Below are 24,060 nucleotides of genomic sequence, written 5' to 3' on the forward strand. Positions count from 1 at the left end.
ACCTTTCTCCTCTTTGATTTTATCTGGCAGGAAACTGCCCTGTGTAAACCCCGGCCCTTCTTTATCTTGGGTTCTGTCTCAGGGCCTGAGGTCCTTGTGCAGCATTTGGGCAGCTTCTACTTAAGGTGCCTTGTTCTCTTTACTCCCCCACCTCCAAGAAGGCAGAGGCAGACTCCCTGCATCCCCCCCTTGCAGTGGGGACACAGGTGGTGGGTGCCACCTGCCTGCCTTGGCAGGACAGATTCCAGTTGTCCCACGTGTGGGAGTGACATATTCCCCCAGCCCCTCACCACACAGAGCTTCCAGATGAAACCTCACATGGAGAGGAGCGGCCGAGGCCGTGGTTCCCCAGAGCCTCTCCTGTGCAGGTCTTTCCTGGGGCTGCTGGGACGGACCAGCACACACAGGTGGGGTAAGCAGCAGAAATGTATCCTCACAGATCTGGAGCCTGGAAGTTGGGGCTGGCTCCTCTGGAAACTCTGGGGGGAGAATAGGTTCCAGGCCTCTCCAAGCTTCTGGTAGTTGCTGGCAATCCTTGGTGCTCTGGTTTGTAGAAGTGTCCCTCTGGTCCCTCTCCGTCTTCACATGACCTCCTTCTTCCTCTGTCTGAATATCCTGTCCTCCCCTTAGCAGAACACCAGTTTTTGGATTTAGGACTCACCCTACATCCAAGAGGATTTCTTAACAAGGTTCTTAGAAGGCCACATTTTGAAGTTCGGGGTCAACGTGAATTTGGGGGGGGATGCCCTTCAATCCATCATAGTCTCTTCTTCACATGTGACTCAAGAAACATTTGGAGAAGATTCCCGATTCCTGCCCCATGTTCTAGTTTTGCTTGCTAAGTGAGTTCTACCTTTGGATTCTCATATCATGGTGACAGTAATCCTGATGGTGGCATGAAGGGTGGTGGTGGCAGCGGTGGTGAGAGTGGTAATTTTGTGGAAGGGTAAGGTAAGAAAGAAAAAAAAATAATCCCAGAAGAAATAGGAATTGTCGAGGGTATGTCCCTTGGAGGAACACCCCGGAGACTGGGACCTGGAGTTGGAGACCTCAGTCAGCATCTTTGCCGTATAGAGACTGGGCTTGATCTTCAAGTGCAGTGGGGGAGAACTGTCATGCTGGGGGGTAGCAGGGGTTTCATTCTTCACTGTGAATTTAGTGAGCATCTTTGTTCTACATGGTCACTTGACAGTATGGGGTAGTGGACGAGCCCTTGTCTGGGCCCCAGGGAAGCAATCCTCCTAACCACCCACCTTGCCTTTAACTACGCATCAATCCTGCTTCCTGGGACTCGATTCTTTCATCTGCATGATCAGGGTTGGTGGCCTAGAAAGTTTGCAAGATCCCCTCCCACACTAGCCCTCTCTGTATCCTTTTCCCTCTGCTTTATCTACGTGGGTCCCCATAGGTGAAAGAGCGTTGGAAAATGAGCCTGTGCTCTTGGCAGTAAAGATGGCTCATGGTTTACACCAAGGGGACTTTGAACTCTTTTCAGGGATATGATCATAGAAGGAGCTGATTTGATTTCTCTGGCCTCTCCCCTCCCCATCAAGCCATTTCTTGCCTTTCCCTTCATTGGTCAGGATTGAGAATTTTTTTTTTATTTGTCTGATACTGTTTTTTTTCTTCTGTGTTTACTGATATCTTTGGGCCAGTTTTGCCATCGCTGCTTTCCCCTTCTTCTCTTCTTGAAAGTTTCTCTGTCTGGTGCAGTGGGGTGTGCCTGTAATCCCAGCTACTCACAGATTTGAGGCCAGCCTGGACAATTTAGCAAGACCCTGTCTCAAGGTAAAAAGGACTGGGGGTGTAGCTTAGCGGCAGAGTATCTCTGGCATCAATCCCCAGTACTGCAAAAAATTAAGTAATTTCTTTTTACTAACCTCCCCTTACCCTCTCTGCTTTCTGCACATGCCTGTGTGTTCACACATGCGTGCACACACTCACACACAAACACCATTTGCTTTATCATATTTCATAAAGACACAAAGGAGTGGCCCCATCCTGAATGATCGGTCCAGCTGGAAGCATATTTTTTTAAGAGAATTTTTAATACTTAAGAAGAAAACCCAACAGGCCCGCTCTCAGCTAGAGGCAAGAAGGTGGGGTTCTTTGCCGTGGTAGTTAGCAGCTGGCTTTGGCCAGTACTGACGTGTAAACAGCAATTTTCCAAACTGGCATGGCTGCTGGGGCTTTCTTTGTGGAGCCAAGGGGCGTGTGGAGAGCAGTGGTGTTTAGTTAAATTATGGGTCTAGATGCAAAACTTTGCAGTGGGGATTTGTGAGAGCTTGACCACTCCCTACTTGCCTGCGTGCAAACTGGCAAGAGCGCGCGAGCACGCACACATGCACGCATACACACACACACATACATACCTCGCTTTCCAGAGAGACACCCTAAACCTTAAAGAGAGGGGTCTCTTGGGGCAGCTGTAGCCCAAGGGATGCACAGATCTTGGGGAGGTGGAGAATGTCTCTAATGGTAGAAAGCACTCCTGTATCAAAGGGTTTCCTAAAACCTGGCCACCCAAACCCCCCGGAAAAGGCTGTTAAAGATCACTTTCTTAGTGGCCATTGGACTGAGCACTCTAGAACCCCTGGGTGGCTCTTTTCCATCTTGGTGTCCTATGGGAGCCAAGTGCCACTGTCCCAGCATTTTGGTGTGCAGTGGCTGGTGTTCCCGTACCCCGAGGGGTTAAGTGCTACACTGGTGTCCAGGCTGAAGGTTAGGAAACAGTTACTGAAGGGCGTGGTGAAAGGAAGCAGAGGTGGCCCCTTCCATTGGGTGTAGAGTTTTGTTTTTTTTTTTCTTTTATAACTCAAAGGACTATAGAGCCAGGAGCCAGGGGATCAATGTTCCCTTGTCCTGCTCACTGTTTCTAAGGTCAGGAGAAGGTTAAAGTTCAGGGGGCTACTGGATGGTTCCTGGTAAACAGAAGCCAGGACTCAAGGGGTGTGCTCCCCCAGCCCCTGCACACACCAACCTTGCCATGGAAGGAAAATGAAGAGACGAACGTGATTCTAGGGTCCTCTGGCTCCAGAATGCAGATCACAGAGCTGTCCACAGTCCATTTGGCAGTAATGGTGTCAGGATTTCCAGAGCCGATGACCCTCACCTCCCACCCCCCATGTGGCCTTGGCAGGAGAGAGGTCACTGTGCACAGCCCACTGGCCCCCAGCTGTGCTCCCATCTCTTGAAGCTGAGACATCGGTGAGCAGCTAACCCAGTGTTGAGCATCTCCCCTGGCCTTTTCACATTTGGAAGCTTTTGATTAAACCAGTTTCCCTTAGTGTTGCTGGGGAGTGGGATCCATCACTGTATCTGAGCTGTTTCCCGGAGAGGATGTTTTACTAATTCAGACACTTAGGTGCATTGTCTGGGGCCTGGAATTTCTCATTCTTCTTCTTCTTTTTTTTTTTTTTTTTAAAGTATTTTAAAGGCTTTTTGGGGGCCTGTGTAGATTTATAGCTGGGTGTCTGCCTCCATGTAGCGGGTTCTGTCTTGGCATGTTTATGGCTGCAAGGCGACAGTGGAGGGTGTGTGCAGAGGCCTTTTCTCTTAACCAGTTCCTGGGGAACGAGCATTAGGTTGACTCCTGTGATTTGGAATGAAGACACGGGGGTCATTTGATTCTCTGGGGTCCACGCGAATGTTTGAAGATAGATGGGGCTGCCGTGGTCGACCTGCCTGGCTCTGAACAGTGTAGGAGGGAGACCTCAGGGCTCCTTTTGTAGAAGGCCTCTCCAGAGTTTCTTAGGTCGAGTTCTGCAGCACATGTTTGTAGGTCATGTTAGTGTTTCTTTATGGATAGTTACTTGGCTAGGGTAAAAAACTAACTAAATAAAAATTCTAAAATTAATCTGTTAGGAGTCTCTGTGCATCGAAAACCATAGAGATGGAGGGAGGTGTTTTTGAAATTCTAGGGGAAGATAATGGGGCCATAAGAGTTGATTTTTCAAAGCCATTTGTATTATACATCTTCCTGCTGCACATTTTTTCTGAGCTTAGAGGGTGAATTTAGTAACTGACATTGGATTTAGTTACAGTGACCATTTATTTATCATCTATCCTGTGCCCTATTAGCCTCTTTGGCATATGTTATTTAATTTAGCCCTAATGGGCATCTTGTGTGGTAGGCTAATTATTATATCTACATTTGATAGTGGATTGAATTCTATGTTCTATTAGAACGTAAGCTCCAGTGCCTAGCACTTAATGTGTCTGTGGAGTGAATACATTAGGAAAGTTAGGTTCACTAAAATTTGATTATTAATGAGTGTAGGGAGAGAGTTAAATCTGGAGAGGGCCTGATGGAGCTTCACCGTTAAGGCGACCTTGATCTGCCGGGGAGACCAGGGGATGGATGGGAATGGAGATGGACAAGAAGGAGCAAGAGTGGGGTGCCCACCTACTAATGAGAGGACCTTGGAACTTGAGAAGTGTGGACACTGGCGGGATCTTTGTAGAAAGTCCTCACACATATTATCTCATCAAGTCCCCCAGTCATCTGAAAAGAGATGGAAGGCAATAAATCACAGCTTTAGACGCTTGGACGAGCCACTGCATGGTACTCCTAAGAGGAAGGTGACTGACAGTATGCGGTCGCTAGGACAACGTCCTGAAACTGTGCAGAAAGTCCATTTCCCAGCTGTTCCAATTTGGGCTGTGTTAACATATGTACATCCTGGGAACCACTAAACGGAAACCTGAGCTCCTGGAAATCTGGGAACCTCTATCCCTCTGGTCATCATGCTGTCAGATTCATGAGAGTTCTGCAGTGGGGAGATTTGGGGTTCTGATCCAGCACCTCATGGAGCAGAGGAGAAAATAGACCTAAGGAGATGAGTCCTATCCAGGGCCACACCCAGAGTTAGACACTGATGTTCTATTTCCAGTACCTTTTATACTCCTGCAATTCACTGATATTACTCAGATGATCTCCTGTTGGAAGTGGGATAGTTCATCTCATTCACGTGGCTAACTTGCCAGGAGTCCCGGAGATGACCAGTCCAGGCAGCCAGGGGCCCTGCATCTTGCATCCAGTTGTGACAGATACAGATGGCATTTTTAAAAATATTATTAGTCACCCCAACTGATGGAACCCTGCACCCACTAAAGTTTTCAGTTTTTTATTTTGATGTTAAAACAAAATCAAAGCCAATACACACACAGCCTAAATTCAGCCTTCAGAGAATGATGCTTATTTCCTTAATTTTTGGACACTACTCTGAGCATTTGAAACTGATGGGATCCCCACACATGGCCATATGTGTTCATTTTCGCACGCACTAAACATTCAGCACGGACTCTTTTGTGCCTGACCCTGTGCTCTACATCGCAGACAGGAGGAACCTGGATGGAGTAGTGAGTGCCTTGATAAGGAGATGGACTTCAGAAGCCTTAGAGGACTTCAGAAAAGGGAGCAATAGCTCCCTGCTGGGACCCCAAGCAGATATTTTGAATTTTGGAGAAGGTTGTGGGACCTTGGAGAATGGTTATAACTTGCCACAGGGACACTTAGGAGTAGAGAGGAATTCCAGGGGAAAGGACCTGTATCCACAAAGATGTGGAAACCTGGGGATTAGTGGGTTTTGAGTCAAGATGAATTACACAAAACCCGGAGGGGAAGGAGTACAGGACAGAGCTTTCAGGGTGGTCCCTGGGTGTGTGGCGTTCTGTTTGCAGACACAACATCAGGACAGTGGAGGCCAGGGAGTCCACACTTAGTTTTGAATTATGTGTGCAATTCTTATTAATAAGATTTTGGGAATATTTCTGGGCAGCAGTTTTTATGCATGTAGCTCTGCTTTGCTTGTTTTTCTGAAGTTTGAAGTAGCTTGATATAGGATTGTTCTCTGTATCCTGGTCATATCAGAATGAAACTGTCTTATGGCCACTGAAGTCCTGAAGTCCCCTCAGCCTGTGGCAAGCTCAAGCTTCTAGGTGATAGACTGAATGCCTAAGATACACAGAGTGACAGACTCCAGCATCCTTAGACATCCAGTGGCCTGGACCATGAAGCTTGCACAGATCTAAAATTGTCTTCCTGGATAAATGTGGAGTGTGGCTTGCTTCAGCATCTTATTGAACACTACTTCAGATAACCTGGTTATTAACTTGTGCTCTCCTCTTGTCATTTCTTGCAGATGGTCACAAGAACAAAGAAAATATTTGTAGGCGGATTATCTGCGAACACAGTAGTGGAAGATGTAAAGCAATATTTTGAGCAGTTTGGGAAGGTAAGCACTTCATGGGGTTGGATATTACAGGCCAGAGGTAGCCTAACCAGTCCTTAAGAGAGGCTGCTGTGGCCCCTGCCTCTGCCACAGCTATGTCCTGAAGACTGTCCTCCTTGAATTTGGCCATCATGATTTAAGTGAAATTCTGCAGGAGCCACAATGGAAGAGTCTGCTTGTGGTCAGCACAGAGCCTCACATGCCAGCAGGAGCAGACAGAGTGGCCTTTCAATGTGGCTTTACAGGCATTTGCTGCCCACGTGGGGCCTGGATTGGGGAGGGATGTGGGGCTGTGACTCACAGAGCGGGGGCTTCCTCCTTCTGTGCCTTTCTGGCAAAGGCGTTGAGAGATGCTGCTCCCTGGGGCACTTGGCAGCAGCACTCTCCCTGTTAAATGCCCAAGGAGACTTGGAAGAGGTGCCAGCCCATACCTGTCAGCATTCTCTGACCTGCGTGTCTGTGAGACAGCAGCAAAATGATGGCCTGAGCTCTGCTGCTGGTGCAGGCCGGGGTCAAGATCCCCCAATCAGCTAGGAAACAGAGTGGGAAGGTGCACATGTGACAGATGGAGTAGCAGACAGAAAGGATGAGCACCCAAGGGTCCTGTTCTTGTGCCTCTCGCTAGTTGGCTGGGGGAGGCAGTGAATGAGTTCCTCAGATGGCCCTGTTGCCCCAGGGGTCTCTTTTGTAGTCTCCCTCCTCTGGCTTCTGTGGAAATGTCAGGTCCAAGGAGACTGAAAGGTGAGTGACTGAGCTGGCCTTCTGCTTCCTGCAACTCTGAGTCACTGTGGGCATTGTTGTGGGAGGCCAGGTGTGTGACCATCTCCTGATCAAGTTTGCCTCTTCTCTCCAGAAGGGCTGGCCTGGCAGAGCTGCCGTGGCATTCTGAGAGGACATGGTGGTATTCTAACCCCTGTCGCTCATTTACTCCCACGGTGACTGTTATACTCACCACGGGTAGGACACGGACACTGTTGTCCACCGGCCAGCCTGAAGGTTCTGTGCTTTTTATTTGTTTGCCCAAGGCAATGGGCGGCTATGACTCCATTCCCAGGTGAGGGCCATGACCTTTAGATAACCTTGAAATGGAGATTTTCTTGTCTCCGTTGTTGTTAATCAATTTCTGCATGGACGGAGACCAAGCACCAAGGAGAACCAGCTTCTTCCAGCCCAGACGTGTATTTGAAATGGCACTGAATCGGCCATCCAGGTGGGTTTTGAAAGAGGCCCTCCCTACACCCCTTCTGGAATTGCTAGTTGGGGGCTGACTCATTCTGGCTGGTTCTAGGAATAGCTAAGGGTGTTGGTGACCATGCATGTTACGGTGCCTCTCTCCCCAAGACTGATTTAAAGCACCAAGGGGGGTTTGTTCATCACTTGGCCCCACCCTGCCGATGGAGAGGAATTGGAAGTAATTAAATGAGACAGGTCCATTTTGCATGATGGAAAGCTCTGGAGGATGAGCCCTTTTTGCTGCCTTTAAAACAAGTCCAGGGGTAGTGTTTGCAAACACGAGGTGGGATTTCTTTGTCGAGCTATAACCTGCCTTGGAATCTCCTGGGCCTGCAGGTGTCAGGGAAGTTGCCGTTGCCCAGATGGGTGTTTAGAGTGTTCCAGACAGGCTCGTACTTGCCAGCACCCGGTACATCTCTGCACGTCCCTGATGCCCAGTTTCTTCCTCACTTTATTCTCTTCCTTTCTCTCTTTCTGTTGTTTTTCATTAACACTTATAATTGTGACTCAGGATGCCAGCAGTGGGGGTGCCCTGCAGGCCGTGGCCATGCCCATGGCAGCTTCCATCGCTGCACTGAGGACAGTTGTCCTTTTGTCTGGGAAGCAGCCACAGACCATCTTCCCTGGCATAGCACTCTCCAGGTCTGACGCCGCCGCCCAGTTAATTTTGCACTAAGGTTTGTGGATTCCGGCAGGATGTAGAAACTTATCAAGTGTTTCATTAAAGGACTAAGGAGGCTTTTGAATGTACCAGAATCATAACAGTCTCCGCTCACATGTTAGTAGCTTGTTTTGTACATATGCTCTGTGCATTATCTGAGTCTGTCTTCAGAAGAGCTCATTTCTCCTTTGCTGGTGGCTAATATTGCGTCTCTGGCCCCTTGGGCAGGGCTCACCACCTCTCAGGATTCTGGTATAATTCATTTGAATCCAGGATGATCAAAGTACGGGAGAGTCTGCTGCTAGGCCTTAAGGGCCACTAGTAAATCCAGCAGCTGAGAAGAGAGGTAACAGATAAATTGAGAAACGGACTCTTCCTCTTGGCAGTTTATATTCGGGGTGAAGGAAGCCCCCCGTGTGGGCCCTCACCTGAAGTGTACTCACATTCGGGCATGAACACGGGCACACATGCACATGTGAAGTTGTTTTGGGCCACCTTCAAACCAACTGCAAATTACTGAGGTGCGATTTTATTATTGATGATGAGTGCTCATTAAGTGTGAAGATTCTGGGCCAGGCCATTCACTTATATTATCTTGTTGAATTTTTTCCTCTGTCAGGCTGCTGGTTGTATTCTCAGGTTGCAGATTGTTAAATGGGGTCTTGGTGGGCTTTTGTCTTTGACTCAGGTCATAACCTCCTGAGTTGGGTGCAGACCCCCTGTCCCTAGGCATGTCTGACCACAGAACCTGAACTCTGTGCCTGGTGCCATCTGCTGATCAGTCCTCAGGAAAGACTTAGGGCCGGGAGGTGGCTTAGGAGAGGAAAAGGTGGCGTCCCTTTGGCAGGCCAAGGTCTGTGGGTGTTCATCGGTGTCACCCAGCCCATTTGGCAAGGGTGCACAGGGTGAGTCTCAGCAAGGTCACCCAGGTGAAGCAGTGCAAGAGCCAGAATTGCTCTTCCTCCCCGGCCAGAGCTCTCGTCCCTCCGCAGGCTCCACGGGAGGTGTGCCATTTTTTAGGGTCTCTCATCGTCATTCCCCTCTCCTCTTCCTCTTCCCATCCTGCCTGAGGTGGCAGCTGCTCCAACTGTTTATTCAGGTGGCAGTCAAGATGGGTAAGACTGCATCAAGGGGCTGAGCTCAGGGAGTTTAAAGATATCATTACTGGTGAGTGGAGTGGGTCGAGAATGACACACCGAGAGCTCGAAATAACTCAAATTGGAGGCTTCCTTTTGTGCTGTTTCCCACCTTCCTGCCAGAATATTTACCCCCTCGGGTTGGAGACGTCATTACTTATTATGTTTGAAGTGAGGTCGGGAAGTGTGGCCATTGGCATGAGGACTGTACTCACTTAGATGGCTGTCCTTCACCCTGGGTAGCTGTTCAGGTGGTGTCCTAGGTGGAGGGTCATGCAGGAGGTATTCCGGGCCTTCGTGCTGGGCCCGACAGTGGGGTGACCCTTGCATGACACGATAACAGGTTATTTCTTCGTTGGCCTCAGTTCCTCTTCTGAAAACAATTGTAAAGGGCTGGAGAGTAAATAGTTCTGGCTTAGCAAACCTTCTGGTCCTTGTTGCAGCTCTTCCCTCCTGCTCTCCTAGGGTGAAAACAGCTGTAGCCATCAAGTCATCAGTTGGATGTGCTTGTCTCCCAATAAAACTTTATTTATAAAAAAACAGATGTTGGTTTGGGTTTGGCCTGGGGGCCATAGTTTGCTGACCTCTGGACTGAGTTATTGCTAAGATATTTTAACCTTGAGAAGTCAGTAATACAGAAAGTTTAAATATAAATAGGTTATAATTCAACGCATCTATAGATGGTAACAAAAACAATACGTGATCAACAGTGGTGAGCATGGCATGTAATAAGCAAAACAGACTTAACTATGTTAGGATTTATTTTCAGACTTCATGATACAGGGACAGTGAAGGGATTCTTTATTTGGAAAAAGCCACTATTTATAAACTGGAATCCTCATCCTGTGAGTAAGACCCAGAAAAACTGCTGTAGAGTACTTCCATCTCCCTGTTTCGTGTGCTAGATTGAAATCAACAGAACTCAGGATTATGAGGATCAGATTTTACTATGAAGATGCTTGGAGTGTGTGTTCATGTTTCCAAATTTTAGTTACGCGTGCTTAGGTGCTGAGCTTTTGAATGTGTTTTAAAATGTGCTTCTCGGGGGTGTCAAGGGAGGTAGGCGACGAGAAGGGGGAGTTGTCCTTCAGTGTGCTGGGTAGGCCCCAAATGGTCACTCTTTTTTATACAGCCAACCCCCTTTCCTCTGCCATTGTTTATAAAAACCCGGGCTCCCACTTGGGCACCAAGCAGCCTCTCACAGGGAGCAGGTTTTATTCATTTGTCAAAAACATTGATCTACAGTAATTTATTTAACCGCCTTGGGTTCTTAGTGGATGTTATCTGTGATCATGATTTCATACGTTCAGGAATGATGTATACAGGCCATTCCAAAAAATGGCAGGTAAATGATGCTCTCATGTGCCCACGCAGACCCAGGCAATGAATCGGCCTGTTCTCCACACAGAGCCACCCAGAAGAGCCCAGCTTGGTGATTAAAATGCACTGGATCAGAGAGACTCCATGTCCACTGGTTTGCCCCTTCTCCCTGCAGGCCCCTCCTCCAAGTACTGGTGTCTTCCAACCTCACTTATAGGATTTGGAGATCAGAAAGAGGCCTTTACACCTAATGGATCCTCCGCCTCGTCCCAGATGGAGTGGTTCCACACTTTTCAGCGGCTCCCGGCGATGATAGGGCTGCCTGGGCGCTGGACCCGCTAGGTGTTGCCGCTCCACAGAGCTCCCGTGAAAGCCAAGCGGCCCGCGTCCGGAGGCTTCCAATTATACTTCACATGGCGAACTGTGTAATTAGTTTGGAAGACTTATGCTTAGTCATTGGTTTATCCTAATCGGCTTTGGCTTTCCCCAACAACAAAGTGAGCTTATTTTGCTAAGCTGAAACGACTCTGCACCCTTTGTCCTGCCTTTTATTGTCTCATTCCTTTCATTCTGTTTTACTGCCAGAGTTCTGTTTCATTAGGCCTACAAGTCATTTCCAATTCAGTGGGCTGCTACAATCCCGCCTTTATCACTGGCTGCTCTGGTTCCCATGTCCCTTCTGGGCCAGTGCCCGAGTTTGTGGTTGACATGAGGGCTTTAACCCCTTCCTGGTCCAGCCCTTCTCGTGGCAACAGGAGAAAGGCCTGCAAGGTTGTGGTTCAGGATTCGGTTCTTGGGGAAAAGAGGTGGAAGGGTCCTTAGACCCCCCTGTGTTAGATTTGGGTTGGGGGGTGGGCCTGTGGAAGTTAAGTTGAGTTTTGGGAAGTGGTGCTTGAAAACCTCTTTGAAAAAAGAATATTTGGAAACAAGAACGAATTGGCTGTTTTAACATAGGAGACCTACTCATTTATTCCTCTGGTGGCGGGTGGAGGGTGCGCATGCTCTGAGGGAGGGTGGGTGCCTGTGATTTCCCAGCCACAGGTCTTTGGTGCAGGTGCGATGGCGGCCTGTCCACAGCCGATGCTCAGATAGTCCTTTTGATACTGTGCGTGTGAGGAGAGTAGTACCTAGAATGAAAGTATTAGGAAGCCTTTGAAGTTGAAAGGCAAGAGATTTGTGAGAAAATAAATAAGCAAGTTACCGTACTCCTGAAAGTGGACTGTGATCCCGCGGTAGAATTTTAGCACTTCCCAATGTGCGTTGCAGATAAATGGAGCTCTGCGCTGTGTGTGGTTCTCTCACATGAGGCCTGGAAGACAAAGTTGTGTGTGTCCTTTGTGGGCCTCGGTGCTCCCAGGAGGCCTTTGTCTTCTGAAGTGGTTTGTGCAGGTGGGTTGACGGGGAGATGGACAGTTAGCTTGCCTGTCACCTGCTCGACCTCAGTCTGGAGAGTCTGCGTGTTCCTCAGCCTTCTTCAGTTGCAGCAGGACAGAGGACCAGGAAGGATCATTTTCCCCTCCCCAGCTGTGAATGCCAAAGGCTACTTTTGGTCTTGTATTTTCTTCCTGTGATAGCCCAGAATGAGGACAGCCCCGCCCCATGTCTTATTCCTTCTGTCTAGCTCCTCCCAATCCCTTCCTTTGGAAGTGTGTCAAGTGAGGAGGGAACTTTATCTGCCCCCTGAAATGGGAAAAGTCCCCTCCAGCAGACAGGAGAATGCTGCCTCATCCACCTGCCTGCACCTTCTAGGCCAGGTGGCTCCAGCAAACTGGCCTCACCCGTGAGGACCACCACCCCTGGGCTTTGCTGAGATACCTTCCTGCTGCCGAACAACTTCGTGTTTTCCTTGTTGGCTTTGCCTCCTTAGACCGATTTCTGCCGCAGCCAGTGGAGGTCGTCGAGTTCGAAATAGAGTCAGCACCCTAACCTCACTTCTCCTGAATCTTCCTATTTTTTTTTTTTTTCCTTCAAAAAGGAGTTCCTGAAATAGATAGTGGGTTTCCAGGAAAACTTCCCATTTCCCTTTTAGTGTATGAAATATAGCCAGCTGTTGTTAGGCAAAGGCATCAGACATTATTATTGCTCTGTTAACAGTGTTTTAAAATATACAAATAGAAAAATAGGATGCCTTCTGGGTAGCAAGCTGGGAAAACTTTGAGATTATGCTAATCACATGCCATGCTCATTTGCATAGTAGGTAGAGGAACAAGGCCCACACTTTCCAAGATTGCTGTTTAACTGCGTTCCCCAGTACACTTTAGCTTTACTTAATTTTTTCTGTGAGCTCCAGAGGAGGGAGGCCTAGGGACAGGGGGAGCCTCTTGGGCGCAAAGGAGTTAATGAGGCTGGTGCTGGGTAGGGGAGGGTGAAGGGGGCCTGAAGTACTTCAAGGCTCACCTTCCCAGAGTCCTCCTGGAGGCCTCTGAAGAGGTCACTTACAATGGAGTTGTTAGCATGAGAAAAGAAAGCTTTTTCTCCCTCAATGTAGTCCAGTGGGAACTCAAAGTGTACCAGGAATCACGGTTCAGGCTTGTGCCAGTGGGTGCAAGGGGTGGTTCTTGTGGAAGAGAAAGCGCAGTTCATTTAGACTTGGCATAGAAATCGAACTCTGTTGTTTGGTGGAGTGAACATTGATATGGAGATTCCCACCCGCGCCCCCCCAACCCTGTCAATAGGATACCCCATTACATGGGTTGTGGATGCTTTTCTCTTTTCTTCCTTTCCCCCCCTTCTTTTGTCCTCAGAGAAATAGTCTCTCTGTAGAACGGCCGGATTTGTCAAGTTACTGCCCTCTTAAATTTTTACAGCTCTGTATTTTCAGACTTGGTATTTGTGAATTAGCTCAAAGTGGGCTGCCAATCTGTGCTTTATTTACATTCGAAGCCATAATAGTGAGAGACCCAGAAAAAAAAATGTTAATATGCAGGAAGAAGCAGGAGGGTTGAGTTTCTGACTGTTGCTAACCTCACCACTGCCTTTAAAACCAATCAGGAGGCACACGGCTGATATTTAATAGCTTTTAGCTGATTATTTTTCTTCTCCTCCTCTTTCTTTTCTATCCAAGTTGACCTGGGTGTACTTGAGCGGAAATGAAGTCATCCAAATGCTGAATTAGAATAATCACAGGCCTCTAAGAATGAAATAGAAGCAGAGATTAAATGGTGGAGGGAAAGCTGGCATTAATAAGCACCAGGAAAACTTTGCATAAAATAAATAGGAGATTGGAGAGATTGAATTTGTATATGCCGCTTCCATTTTCCCTCCGCGTTGTTTTCTTCCTAGGGTAGCCTTTCTGGCAAAGTGGGATTTGATTTGCCTTAAGGCCACAGACAGCCTAGGTGACGGTCCTTTGTGGGACCAGGGTGCTTCCAGGGTGGAAGGTTCATCTGGATGGAGGGTCTGTTGCCAGGAAGGGCTGACGATTGCTTGTTTTAAGTAGGAGGCTGAAGACAGGAACAGGAGAGAGAATAGGCAGCCAGTTCACGTCATCTCGGCATAGAAATCAAACCCTGTTGTTTGGGGGCAATCTCAATATTATTGACGGTTTCCTGGTTGTAGGGACTCTGCCTATAAGCTGGGTAGGGTAAGGGTAGGGTGCCCAGTTGTCCTGATGTGCCTGGGACTGAGGACTTGCAACTCAAAATGAATTGTCACCCTAAGTAAAGGAAGGGGGAGGGGATCAAGACACCTGGTCTGATTCTTGGTGCTCTAGGAGAGTCATGCCTTCTGTGACCATCTTCAGGCAGATTCAGATATTCCTGTGTGTTTCACTTCATACCTATTTGCATTCTGCCTTCCTGACTTAACCCAGCGACTGAGTCAGGAGCTGGCTTAGGATCTGCTTGTTAAGTGAGCAAGTGGCCATTGGAAGGTAGGGAAAACAGACTGGAGGTCCCCCCCCTGGGGCAAGCAGTGGTCCGCCACTGACTTGGAGGGTCGCACCCCTTCAGGCTCCCATTTGGGCTCCTGCTCAGGGAGTATTTCTTTGACTCTTGAAAATAAAAAAATTCTGCCCTATCACTATAGTGAAAAGGGAGCTTCTTGTAGTTAAGAGCAAAATAAGGATTTAATTAGATTAAAAAAAAAAAAATCCAGCAGAGGGGTTTGTTTACAGGAAGTCGGCTTTTAGGTGGTCTGTTGTAGAAGATGTAATTTGTGCAAGTGGATTAGTTGTAAATTAGAGATTTTTGGTTGTTGAGGTCGCTAACGGTCCTTTATAATTGGCGGCAAAGGTAAATATTTTCTGACTTGCCTTCAGCATGTTAGTATATGAAAAAAACATTTTAAGGTGTTTTTCACTTAAGGAAAAATAAATGAGAGTGTGGAATGATCAGAGACAGGCTTGCTGACCTTTTCCCAGCTTTCTTATGGAATGTCAGAAGGGCGTGGTAAGCCGCTGGGAGATGAAGTGCTGGAGTTCTCTGTAAGGGAACTCGGAGATTCTTTGATGTAGAGACAAGTGTTTTTTTATTTTAATCTTTTTAAAAGGCCACCCTGTTTCTTTTATTGATGTATCTGTTTTAGTAGCCAAAAAAAAAAAAAAAAAAAAAAAAGAAAAGGAAAAAAAAAGAAAAGGAAGATTGACACCTATGTTCAGATTCAGGGATTCCTGTTGGCCCTAACCTTTCATGTGTCCTTTGGCTTATAATTGTCCCAACAGCCTGTGAGATAGAAGGATTGTCCTCCTTTTGTAGGAAAGGAAGAGTGGAAGGGTTTAAATGAATTTCTCAAGGCACCCTGGCCAGATAGAAGTGGGTCAAAGGTGCTGGCAGGAAGTTCTGGGTTTGTTGCTCCTCATGAGCTGCTCACATAGGGACCCCTCCATTGGGTGTGTGGGGTGCCCTCTCCAGCAGTTTGCAGTGCTATAGATTTGTTACGGCACATCTTCCAGGAAGGTGACTGTTACTTTATGGCTTTTTATTTAAAACATGTTATATTGAGTAAGGGCCAAGAATACAAAACTCTCATAATTCCTTTTGAAAAAATGAGACTTAGAGACACTTTGGGATAGCTGCTGGCTACATCAGTCCTTGTACCTGGCCTCCTTGGCCCTTAGGAGTATATGAGTAGAGAAGTTGAGAATCACTGCTGTTTATCGTCTAGCCTGGGGGTCGGCAAACATTTTTGTAAAGGGCCAAATAGTAACTGTTTTAGTTTTGTGGCTCAGACGACCACTCAGCTCTGCTGTTGTATCACAAAAGCCAAAGACAGTATGAAAACGAACGGTTGTGACTGGGTGCCAACAAAACTTTATTTACAAAAACCAGGAGGCCGACAGATTTGACTCCCTGGTTTAGCAGATTGCTTGGTGACAGGGACCTGGGTTGCTTACACATATACCGTCTGGTGTCAAATCCAGCTCATGTGTTTCCTAGTTCTGTCAACTTGGATGGGTCATTCCATTTGTTTCTACCTGTTTATCTGAAAAAATGGGGAAAACCATGGTACTTAACACATAGAATTGTCACAAGGCTTAAAGGAACTAATGTACCTGTAGTTCTTAGCATCAGGCCAGAAATGGAGTATGTGCTTAGTACACACTAGAAACATTAGCTGCTGTTGTATTTTCCCCTTTGAGACCTCAGTCCTCTGATATTCTGGGGGGTGCTTTGCTAGTCCTATCCAGCAGGAAGCCTGCTTGCTAGTGGCTACACACACTCCGCCCCCCCCCCCCACTCTCTCTCTCTCTTCTATCTTTTCCCAGGTGAGCTTCCTGCTCAGTTCTTCCACCAACTCTGGGGGTGACACCATTCTCGTGTAATCTTTGGTAGGAGGCACCTCAAGGTTTAGTCTAGCCACTCAGATGCTTCCAGTTTGTGGAATTGACCTTTGGATTGCTCCGGCTTTAGTGGAAAATGTTGACCTGGGGTGGCCAAAGGAGCGTTCCTGTGGCTGGACCCCATGGGGGAACTCTTCACTTTTTTGAATAATTAGACAACTTTTGGGGGGGTAAAGGGTGTTATCTGGAAATCGTCCCAGGATCACTTAGCGGATGTTTATTAAAATACATTTAAATATATTGACCCACCGATGTGTTTATTGCATTTGTTTTGCCTCGTGGGAGGACTTTTCACTTCCTCATTTTAGTTTTCTTTTTCCTTTTACATATGATTCTCAGAAGGTTGGCTTTCTGGCTTCTTGTGAATTTATAGCAAATATTAAGGGGATGGAAGATGTTAATAAAGTCAGTGTAAAGCAGGAGGGAGAGAAACCTATAAAAGCAAAGAGCCTTCGATCTAATACAGCTGCACGTCGTGGGACCGTTTAACACAGGGAGACAGCCATCCGTCCTCATTAGGCCCAGGAAGCACGGCCTCCGCAGCCTCACGTGTCACTCATTTGTTCATTGATTCATTCAGCAGGTCTTGATTATCTTCTGAATGCCAGGCACTGAGCTAGGAGCCAGCAGCCCATCAGTAGACCAAACAGACAAGGTCTGTACTTACCTATAGCGTAAGTTTTAGCCTGGAGAGGGATGGGGAAGGGTCAGCCCCAAGCAAGCACTAAATCATAAAAATAATTACAAATTGTGTCACAAAGATAAGAAAGGAGAGAACAACTACACGGGAGCTGAGAGAATCCAAAATGGGAACATGAGAGAGGGAATCAAGGAAAAAATTGAAGGTGTGTAGTCTCTTTGCCTCACTAGACTGCAAATTCTACCCATGTGGGGCTGGGTCTGTTTATGACTATGTAGCCCAGGGTGGCCCAGCACCTGGTAGAAAAACAGATCCTCCCTGTCAGAGGGGTAAGGTTATGCCGATCATTGGAAAAGGAGTTTCTGAAGGTAAAATTAGGGTTTTTGTTTTAAAATGGGGCTTTCAGAGAATGTATTGTTGTTGTTGTTGTTTTTCAATAGGAGTTTTTTTTTATATTTATTTTTTAGTTGTAGTTGGACACAATACCTTTATTTTTTTTTTATTATTTATTTTTTTGTGATGCTGAGGATGGAACCCAGCCCTCGCATGTGCGAGGTGAGTGCTCCACTGCTGAGCCACAACCCCAGCTCCCAAGAGAATGGATTATTATCTGGAGTCCTTCCTTATGTAGAGCCAATGATTCATTTGCTGATCAGGATAAATGAGATATTTGTACCCCACAGCCAAAACTTAAGAGTAGAACTCAGGCGATGTCTGGGCAGGATGAGCTCATCAGCAAAGCCCTCCAGAGCAGGTCGATTGCCAGGCAGGTCTTGGTGCAGAGGAAAGGGAAGGATGAGAGGAGGGCCAACATCAGGTTGTGTTCCATCTTCTCCCCTGCTCTTTTTTCTGTCTTTGGTCTAAGGAAAGCCATGGACCTGCTGAGTGGAGGGTCTCAGGGTCTGTGGTTTTTAGAATCCAGTGGGAGTCTTGGTTCATCCAGGTTTGTAGCTGTATGTACCCTCCAGGGTGGGCGTCTTGGCAGGCACTGGGTGCTTCTCCCTTGGACTGGTTGATCAGAAGGCTGGGGAGTGGAAGTGGGTCCAGCGACAGTAAGCCAAAGGACAGACATCTCTGACGCTGGAAGATCTGGTTGTGAATCAGAAGGATGCTTTAGTGGGTGTGTTTTCCCTTTCCAAAGAACAGAGGGACATCATTGTCACTGCCAGACTCCTGGGAATTGTGTGGATGACATGGGATGATGTCGAACACTCTAGACTCTGGGATCAGGTAGACCTGAGTTTGAATCCAGATATCCCCATTTGCCATGAGCATTGTGACCTTGCGCTGTTGATTTAACGCCCTGAACCTTGTGTGTTTGTTACACAGGGCTACAATTTCATTTATGGGGGTTATAAAAAGAGACAGTGTCTGGCACCTGGGTGCTCAATGATAATCTCTCTTCTTTCCCTCTCTGCTTCTCTTTCACACACATGCTTTCTCTCTCTCTCTCTCTCTCTCTCTCTCTCTCTCTCTCACACACACACACACACACACACACACACACACACGTGCTTAACCACTTAACCCAGCCCTTTTATTTTATATTTTGAGGCAGAGTCTCACTAAGTTGCTCAGAGCCTCACTAAGTTGCTGAGGCTGACCTTGAATTTGCAATCTGCCTGCCTCAGCCTTCAGAGTCGCTAGAATTGAAAACCTGGCCCACACCCTGTGTTTCTATACTTCCAAATTGTTGGCTTCTACCACGTTCACCCTCTGTGACAAACTCCTTACCTTCATCTGCACAAAGCATTTCCTTGTGCCAAATGAATGGGGTTTGAATTTTTAAGGGGCTAGTTTCTTATTTGTTCCTAGTCCCTGTCCCTGCTCCCCGACCATCAGCTCTCTGACAAATTCTGCATCTAAAATCCAGCTAGATTTAACCCAGCTGGAGCTCCTGGGGGGTGGGGGGAGGCCAATGGGAGGATTTGGCTTTTTCTCCTCTTATGCTAATGAAGTGAATATGGCAAGGAGTCACAATATTTTCTTTCCAGGCAAAGAAATGTTGTTGTAGGAGAAACAGCATGCAGGGGAAGCAAATGTGATCTCACTGGATTCTCTCAAGGGAAGAAGGGGACAAATTGTCAGCTTCTGTTGAGAAGATAATGCTCTCGCTATGATAAATGCCAAGTTTCTACGGAAAGCCACCATCTTGATGGTGGTGTCCCCAAGTACTCCATGCAGGCCTGGCAGCAGAGGCCTCTGCTCTGCACAGGAAAGCAGATATTTGAAGGGGGTTGGTTTGTTTGCAAGGAGGAATCAGTTTAAAGCAAATGAGACCGCGCATCAAAAATGTTCTTTTAGGCAGCTTTATAAAGCTAACTGCAATGCTCCAGAGCTGCCTGCTCTTAAAACACACCTATGGGGAGATTTCCACCCTCCATAAATATTTCTTGCCTATGACTTGGATTAAGGAGGCACATGAGACAGGAAAGCCGCATAAAATAATTTCCCCTCCCATAGGAAGTTGCTGCTATAATTCCCTTGCAAATGATTGCATAAGGCCTGTTCTGATAGAAGTTGCTGTTTGCTGGCAGGCTGAGAGTTTTTCAAAACTACTGGTAGCATCCCTTCTTGACTGGGTGTGTTTGACACCACTCTGTTGAAGAGCTTCTGTTGTTAATTGCTTTTGGGGGGTGCTTTATGCTGATTCTCTTCAGCTGCTTCCACACGGCTGGGCATCCTTCTATGCATTTGCTCAGAGAGACCTTTTGCTTAGTGGGGGGAGTTCCTGGGAAGGGTCAGGAGCTCTCAGGATGCTGGAGACCATGGTAACAGCCAGAAGGGTAGGAGAGTGGTCTTCATCCACCATGTTGAAATGCGCCTGGTTGGTGTGCTTGTCTTAGGCACCATGCTGGGCTTACAGAGATGAGCGAGGCGTGCAGGCAGGGAGTGGAAATTCTAATGAACAGAATTGTGGTGTGGTCTAAAAGTGCAGAGAGGACAGCAGCTGCTGAGGGGTGGGGACTTGCTGTGAGCCCCTGAGCCTCCCATCCTTTATGTCTGCCATCTCATTGGTTCCAAAGGCAACCTTGGAAAGGCGGGTCACGCGGCCTTGAGCATTGATCTGGAAAAAGTGCTTGACACACATTTATTCTGGGTTGCATTAGAAGTTGGCCTGGAGAGTAGGAGGAAGCTCATGGCCTGGCTTGCCCCACACACCCCTGGATAGAGCAGCCCTGCCTGTGCCGACATTGGAAAGAACCCAGTGAAGATTGTCCACTTCAGTGAGCTTGAGGTAGAGACTCTTTGAGGTCAGGTGGAGAGCTCAAATCCCAGTGCCTGCCTCCACCTTGCCCAAGTGTGTTAACCATTGAGGACACAGCCCAGATTTTAAGCACTCTTCCCTTCTTGCCACGTCCCATGTCCTCTCTGCCATCTTGTGCTTTATGCTGACCAGAAGCTATAAGCCAGGGTTGCTTGTCTGACCCATGAGTTGGGCCGTGGACACCGTCTCTTCAGTGCTAGCCAACCTCAGGCAACATATGTTATAATTCAGTCTCTTTGTTGCTTCCCCCATGCATTTCACATGGAATCTGCCGGAGAAGGCACTTGGCAGCCCAAGGAAGTGCTGCCAAGGAAGTGGACCTAGGATGCACCTAGGAGAAAATGATAGACGCCATCAATGACAGTTTGTATAAAGTGTCCCAAATCAATTATAGCTTTTAAAAAACTTTTTTTCTTTTAAAAGACAACGAAAAGAAACACTGTTATTTTCACGTGTCAACTCTTCTCAGTGTCTAGGGATTATAGTGGTTTATTATTCCTGTTAGTATTCATATTCCCATTCTGAGCACCATGTTCGTCTGGCCCAGGGGTTGACAGACTTTGTAAAGGGCCAGATAGCACATACTTTAGACTCTGTGGACCATGCAGTCTGTGTCCCAGCCACTCAGTTCTGCTGGTGTAGCACAAAACAGCCACAGACAGTCTGCAAATGAATGAGCGTGGCTGTGTTCCAATTTAACTCTCATTTACAAAAGCAGGCGGCAGACTGCATTTGGCCCATGGGCCGTAAGTTACTGCCATACGTGTTCCCAGGCCCCAACTTGAGTCTCGAAGAACTCAGCGATTTCATAGAACTGAGGATATTGTTAGGGTGAGTCATAGACATGGGTATACCCATGTGGAAAAAATAGTCCTTTAAAACATGCATCAGAAAGATGTGTCTGCTGCCACCTCTTCAGTTCATTTGAAGAAAAATCTTTTAAAGTAGCTACAAATAGAGAGACTGGGTAGTGGGTGGGTAGAATAGATGCAAGCCCATGTCAGTCACATGACAAGAAGTGATGGTCCTCGGGTTTTGCTTCTCTAGGGCCATGGGGTGCTCTTGCTGAGGGATAGGTGCTCTGGGTGGCGATGGCAGCCGCTGGCTAGAGTATTTCCCCGGGAACCCATGTGCAGAGGCTCGTCCGTCATGCTCCACCTGTCTACCTGCATTCTTGAACATGGAAAGCCCGAGTGGAAACTTTGTGCAGCTTCATGCAATGGCTCCTTGGCGCTTAACTCACGCCCGTGAGCTGAGAACTTGGTTATCATCATTTTCCTAACAGAAGATAAAACTGGATTCACATGGATTAATTTGCACTCCTAAGTTCTCTGTAAAAACCTAATGACATTGACGTGTCGATGAAAATGTGGAAATTAACACTTGGAAATTTTTATATAAAATCTGTACTGAAAATTCAGCTAAACCTTCACATGCTAAAAAGAGCTATATATTTATACCTGAAGAAACTCAATTTGATGCAAGCTGCTTATTTCTCCATTGTGGTCACGTGGGCTGAGGTTCTTAGTATGAAATGTAATTTACACAAATTAGTCCAAGGCAGGTAGAGTGTGAAATTAAATTGATGCCTTGATTTCTGTATTCTCTGGTAAGTGTTTCTCTGAAAATTTGTCATTTCTGTCCTAGGAACTTTGAAGTATTCGCCCCCACCTTTTTTTTTTTTAACAGAGCAAAGAAGTCCTTATTGGTTAAGGACACGAAACAACCATAATTACAGGCTAAAAAAGGATATTTCATTTTACTTTGTGGCGAAATATTAGAGTAAGTCCAAATTGGACTTCCAGTAGAGGTAGAGACTTAGGATTTAACATGTCTGTTAAATTTTCAACTCTTTGGACCAAGTCATTTAATCTCTTGGGCGGTGGTTAGCACAGCTTAGGGCTCTTAGCTGTGTGGGTCTGCAGGGAGCATTGGGGAGCCTTTCACAAGATGAAGACCGAGGTCAAGAGAAGGTGGTTGCCACCTGTGTCTGCACACCCTGGGGCTTGGCTGGGCCTGCCCCACCCAAGTGCCTGCTACTGTCTCTCGAGGAAGTCGTCAGCACTGATGTCCTTGGGTCAGCCCCCACCACCGTTGGATGAGTCATGCGCGTGGGATATCCCAATTCCAGTTTAGCTCTGATCATAGAAGAGGAAGGAGAATCAACTCCATGGTCATCCAAGGGGCCACATAAATGCATTTTAGCAAAGGCGAAGATGACTGGACTTGACCTTGTCAGCAGAATTCAGCCCTCTGGGATGGAGCCATGTGCCTGGTCCTCGGCAGCTCTGTGGGCTGCCCTCTGCTAAGGAGGAGTCAGGTGGTACCTCCAGGGCCCAGGGCCTCTGTGGTTGCATGTTATGGGTGTCCTTCTATGGGGCCACCTCTCAGCAAGGTAGACCCAGGCCAGCCCTGCTGACTTTGGCGTGAATCATTGCTGTCAGGCAACCGTGGCCGAGGTTCGGGGCGCTCTGAGAAATGAATTATGGGCTCTCATGATTTTTATTTGTCCACGGTGGCATGGGGGGTATTTATCTCTCTTGTCCTCGTCCTCCCCCCTTCTCCCAGTCTTTGTCTCCATCTGAGTCAGCATGACATGGTCTGAAAATTGCCTGTTTGGCTTTTAATGATGATTAATGTCCATAGCCATGTTTCAAATTTAGGATCTCTTGAAGAGTCTCCGAGACCGTTACCAAGAGCAACCTGCTGAGGGGGTTGATCACGCAGAGCTCTTTACGTCTTCGGCCGGAATTTGATTCCTCCCAAACTTTTCCACCTTGCCTCCGTACCTCGTGGGTTCTTCTTGGGTGTTTGGCATGAGGAGCTGGGAGGAGCCATAGGGCAGAAAGCCCCCCCACCCCCTGGGGCAGGATGGTGCCTCACCATGGAGTGAGTGGGAGGGTCACTCTTTCTTGTCTCTCTCCAAATCAGAGAGGCCAACGAGGAGCTTAATTTCCTCAACAGCAGGTGCCTGTCATCTATCTGAAGATAGTTGCCAACATCTGGTACAATTGCCTCCGCAAACGCAGTAACAAGGCGGCCTGCAGTTCAATCGCAGAGCGAGCATCGCCGCTTTAATGATAACAAGCTGTTGGCCTCCCCTCGGAGATGAATCCATCTCACAGATGTTTGTCTGGTTTTGGCAATCGTATCGCACTATAGCTTTGGTGATTATGCTCAACTGGAGACTATTACAATAAAAGAAGTTTGAACTTGTTCCATTTTTACATCCCACCCCCTTCTCCCCTGTTCTGAGGTATAATTTATATCAATGGCTGTAATATTGGTTCCATTACCGAGGCCTCTTTACTTTTTATTATGTCGGTGGAGCTGCAGCTTATAGCCTGGCTTCCTCCACAGGTTAATGTGCTTTAGCTACATCAACGCTTTTAATGTCCTCACTTAATGGCCCCGTGGCAGTCCTCTGCCCTTCGTCGAAGCGCGTGTTGACACTGAGAGGTCGTGCGATTACTTTGACTTAGTGTCTCTAGCTGGAGATAGTTATGGCTCTTATGTGGGCTGTGGACGGGGGTCACGGGAGGAGGCCTGGTGTGTGTACAGTGCGGAGGCCGGAAGGAGAGCCCTGCAAGAAACTGTAGGAGACAAGGCCTGGGCGTCCAGAACCTTCTAGATTGCTGGTGGTCTTCCTCACTTTCTCTTTCCTACCCATTCTTCCCACTTCTCCTCCACATCTCCTCTTCCTAAAATGGCACATTGTATTAGTACTTAAAATAAACAAAACCCACACGTTGGTGAAGTGGCTTGTGGGGGACCCTAGGGCAGTTACTGC

The 24,060-nt window shown here is 47.4% G+C and overlaps 1 protein-coding gene across 8 annotated transcripts in view; it reads left to right on the forward strand.

The window, feature by feature from the left end:
• Positions 1–24,060, forward strand: part of Msi2 (musashi RNA binding protein 2) — a 367,708-nt gene that overhangs the window by 120,622 nt on the left and 223,026 nt on the right. For all 8 annotated transcript variants that reach the window (XM_076871167.2, XM_076871163.2, XM_076871165.2 and 5 more), the window contains exon 6: positions 6,144–6,236. In XM_076871167.2, the coding sequence (XP_076727282.1) occupies positions 6,144–6,236 (93 nt within the window). The remainder of the gene's footprint in view (positions 1–6,143; positions 6,237–24,060) is intronic.

The sequence above is a fragment of the Callospermophilus lateralis genome, chromosome 11 (genome assembly GCF_048772815.1).
Source record: "Callospermophilus lateralis isolate mCalLat2 chromosome 11, mCalLat2.hap1, whole genome shotgun sequence".
Classification (NCBI taxonomy): Eukaryota; Metazoa; Chordata; class Mammalia; order Rodentia; family Sciuridae; genus Callospermophilus; species Callospermophilus lateralis.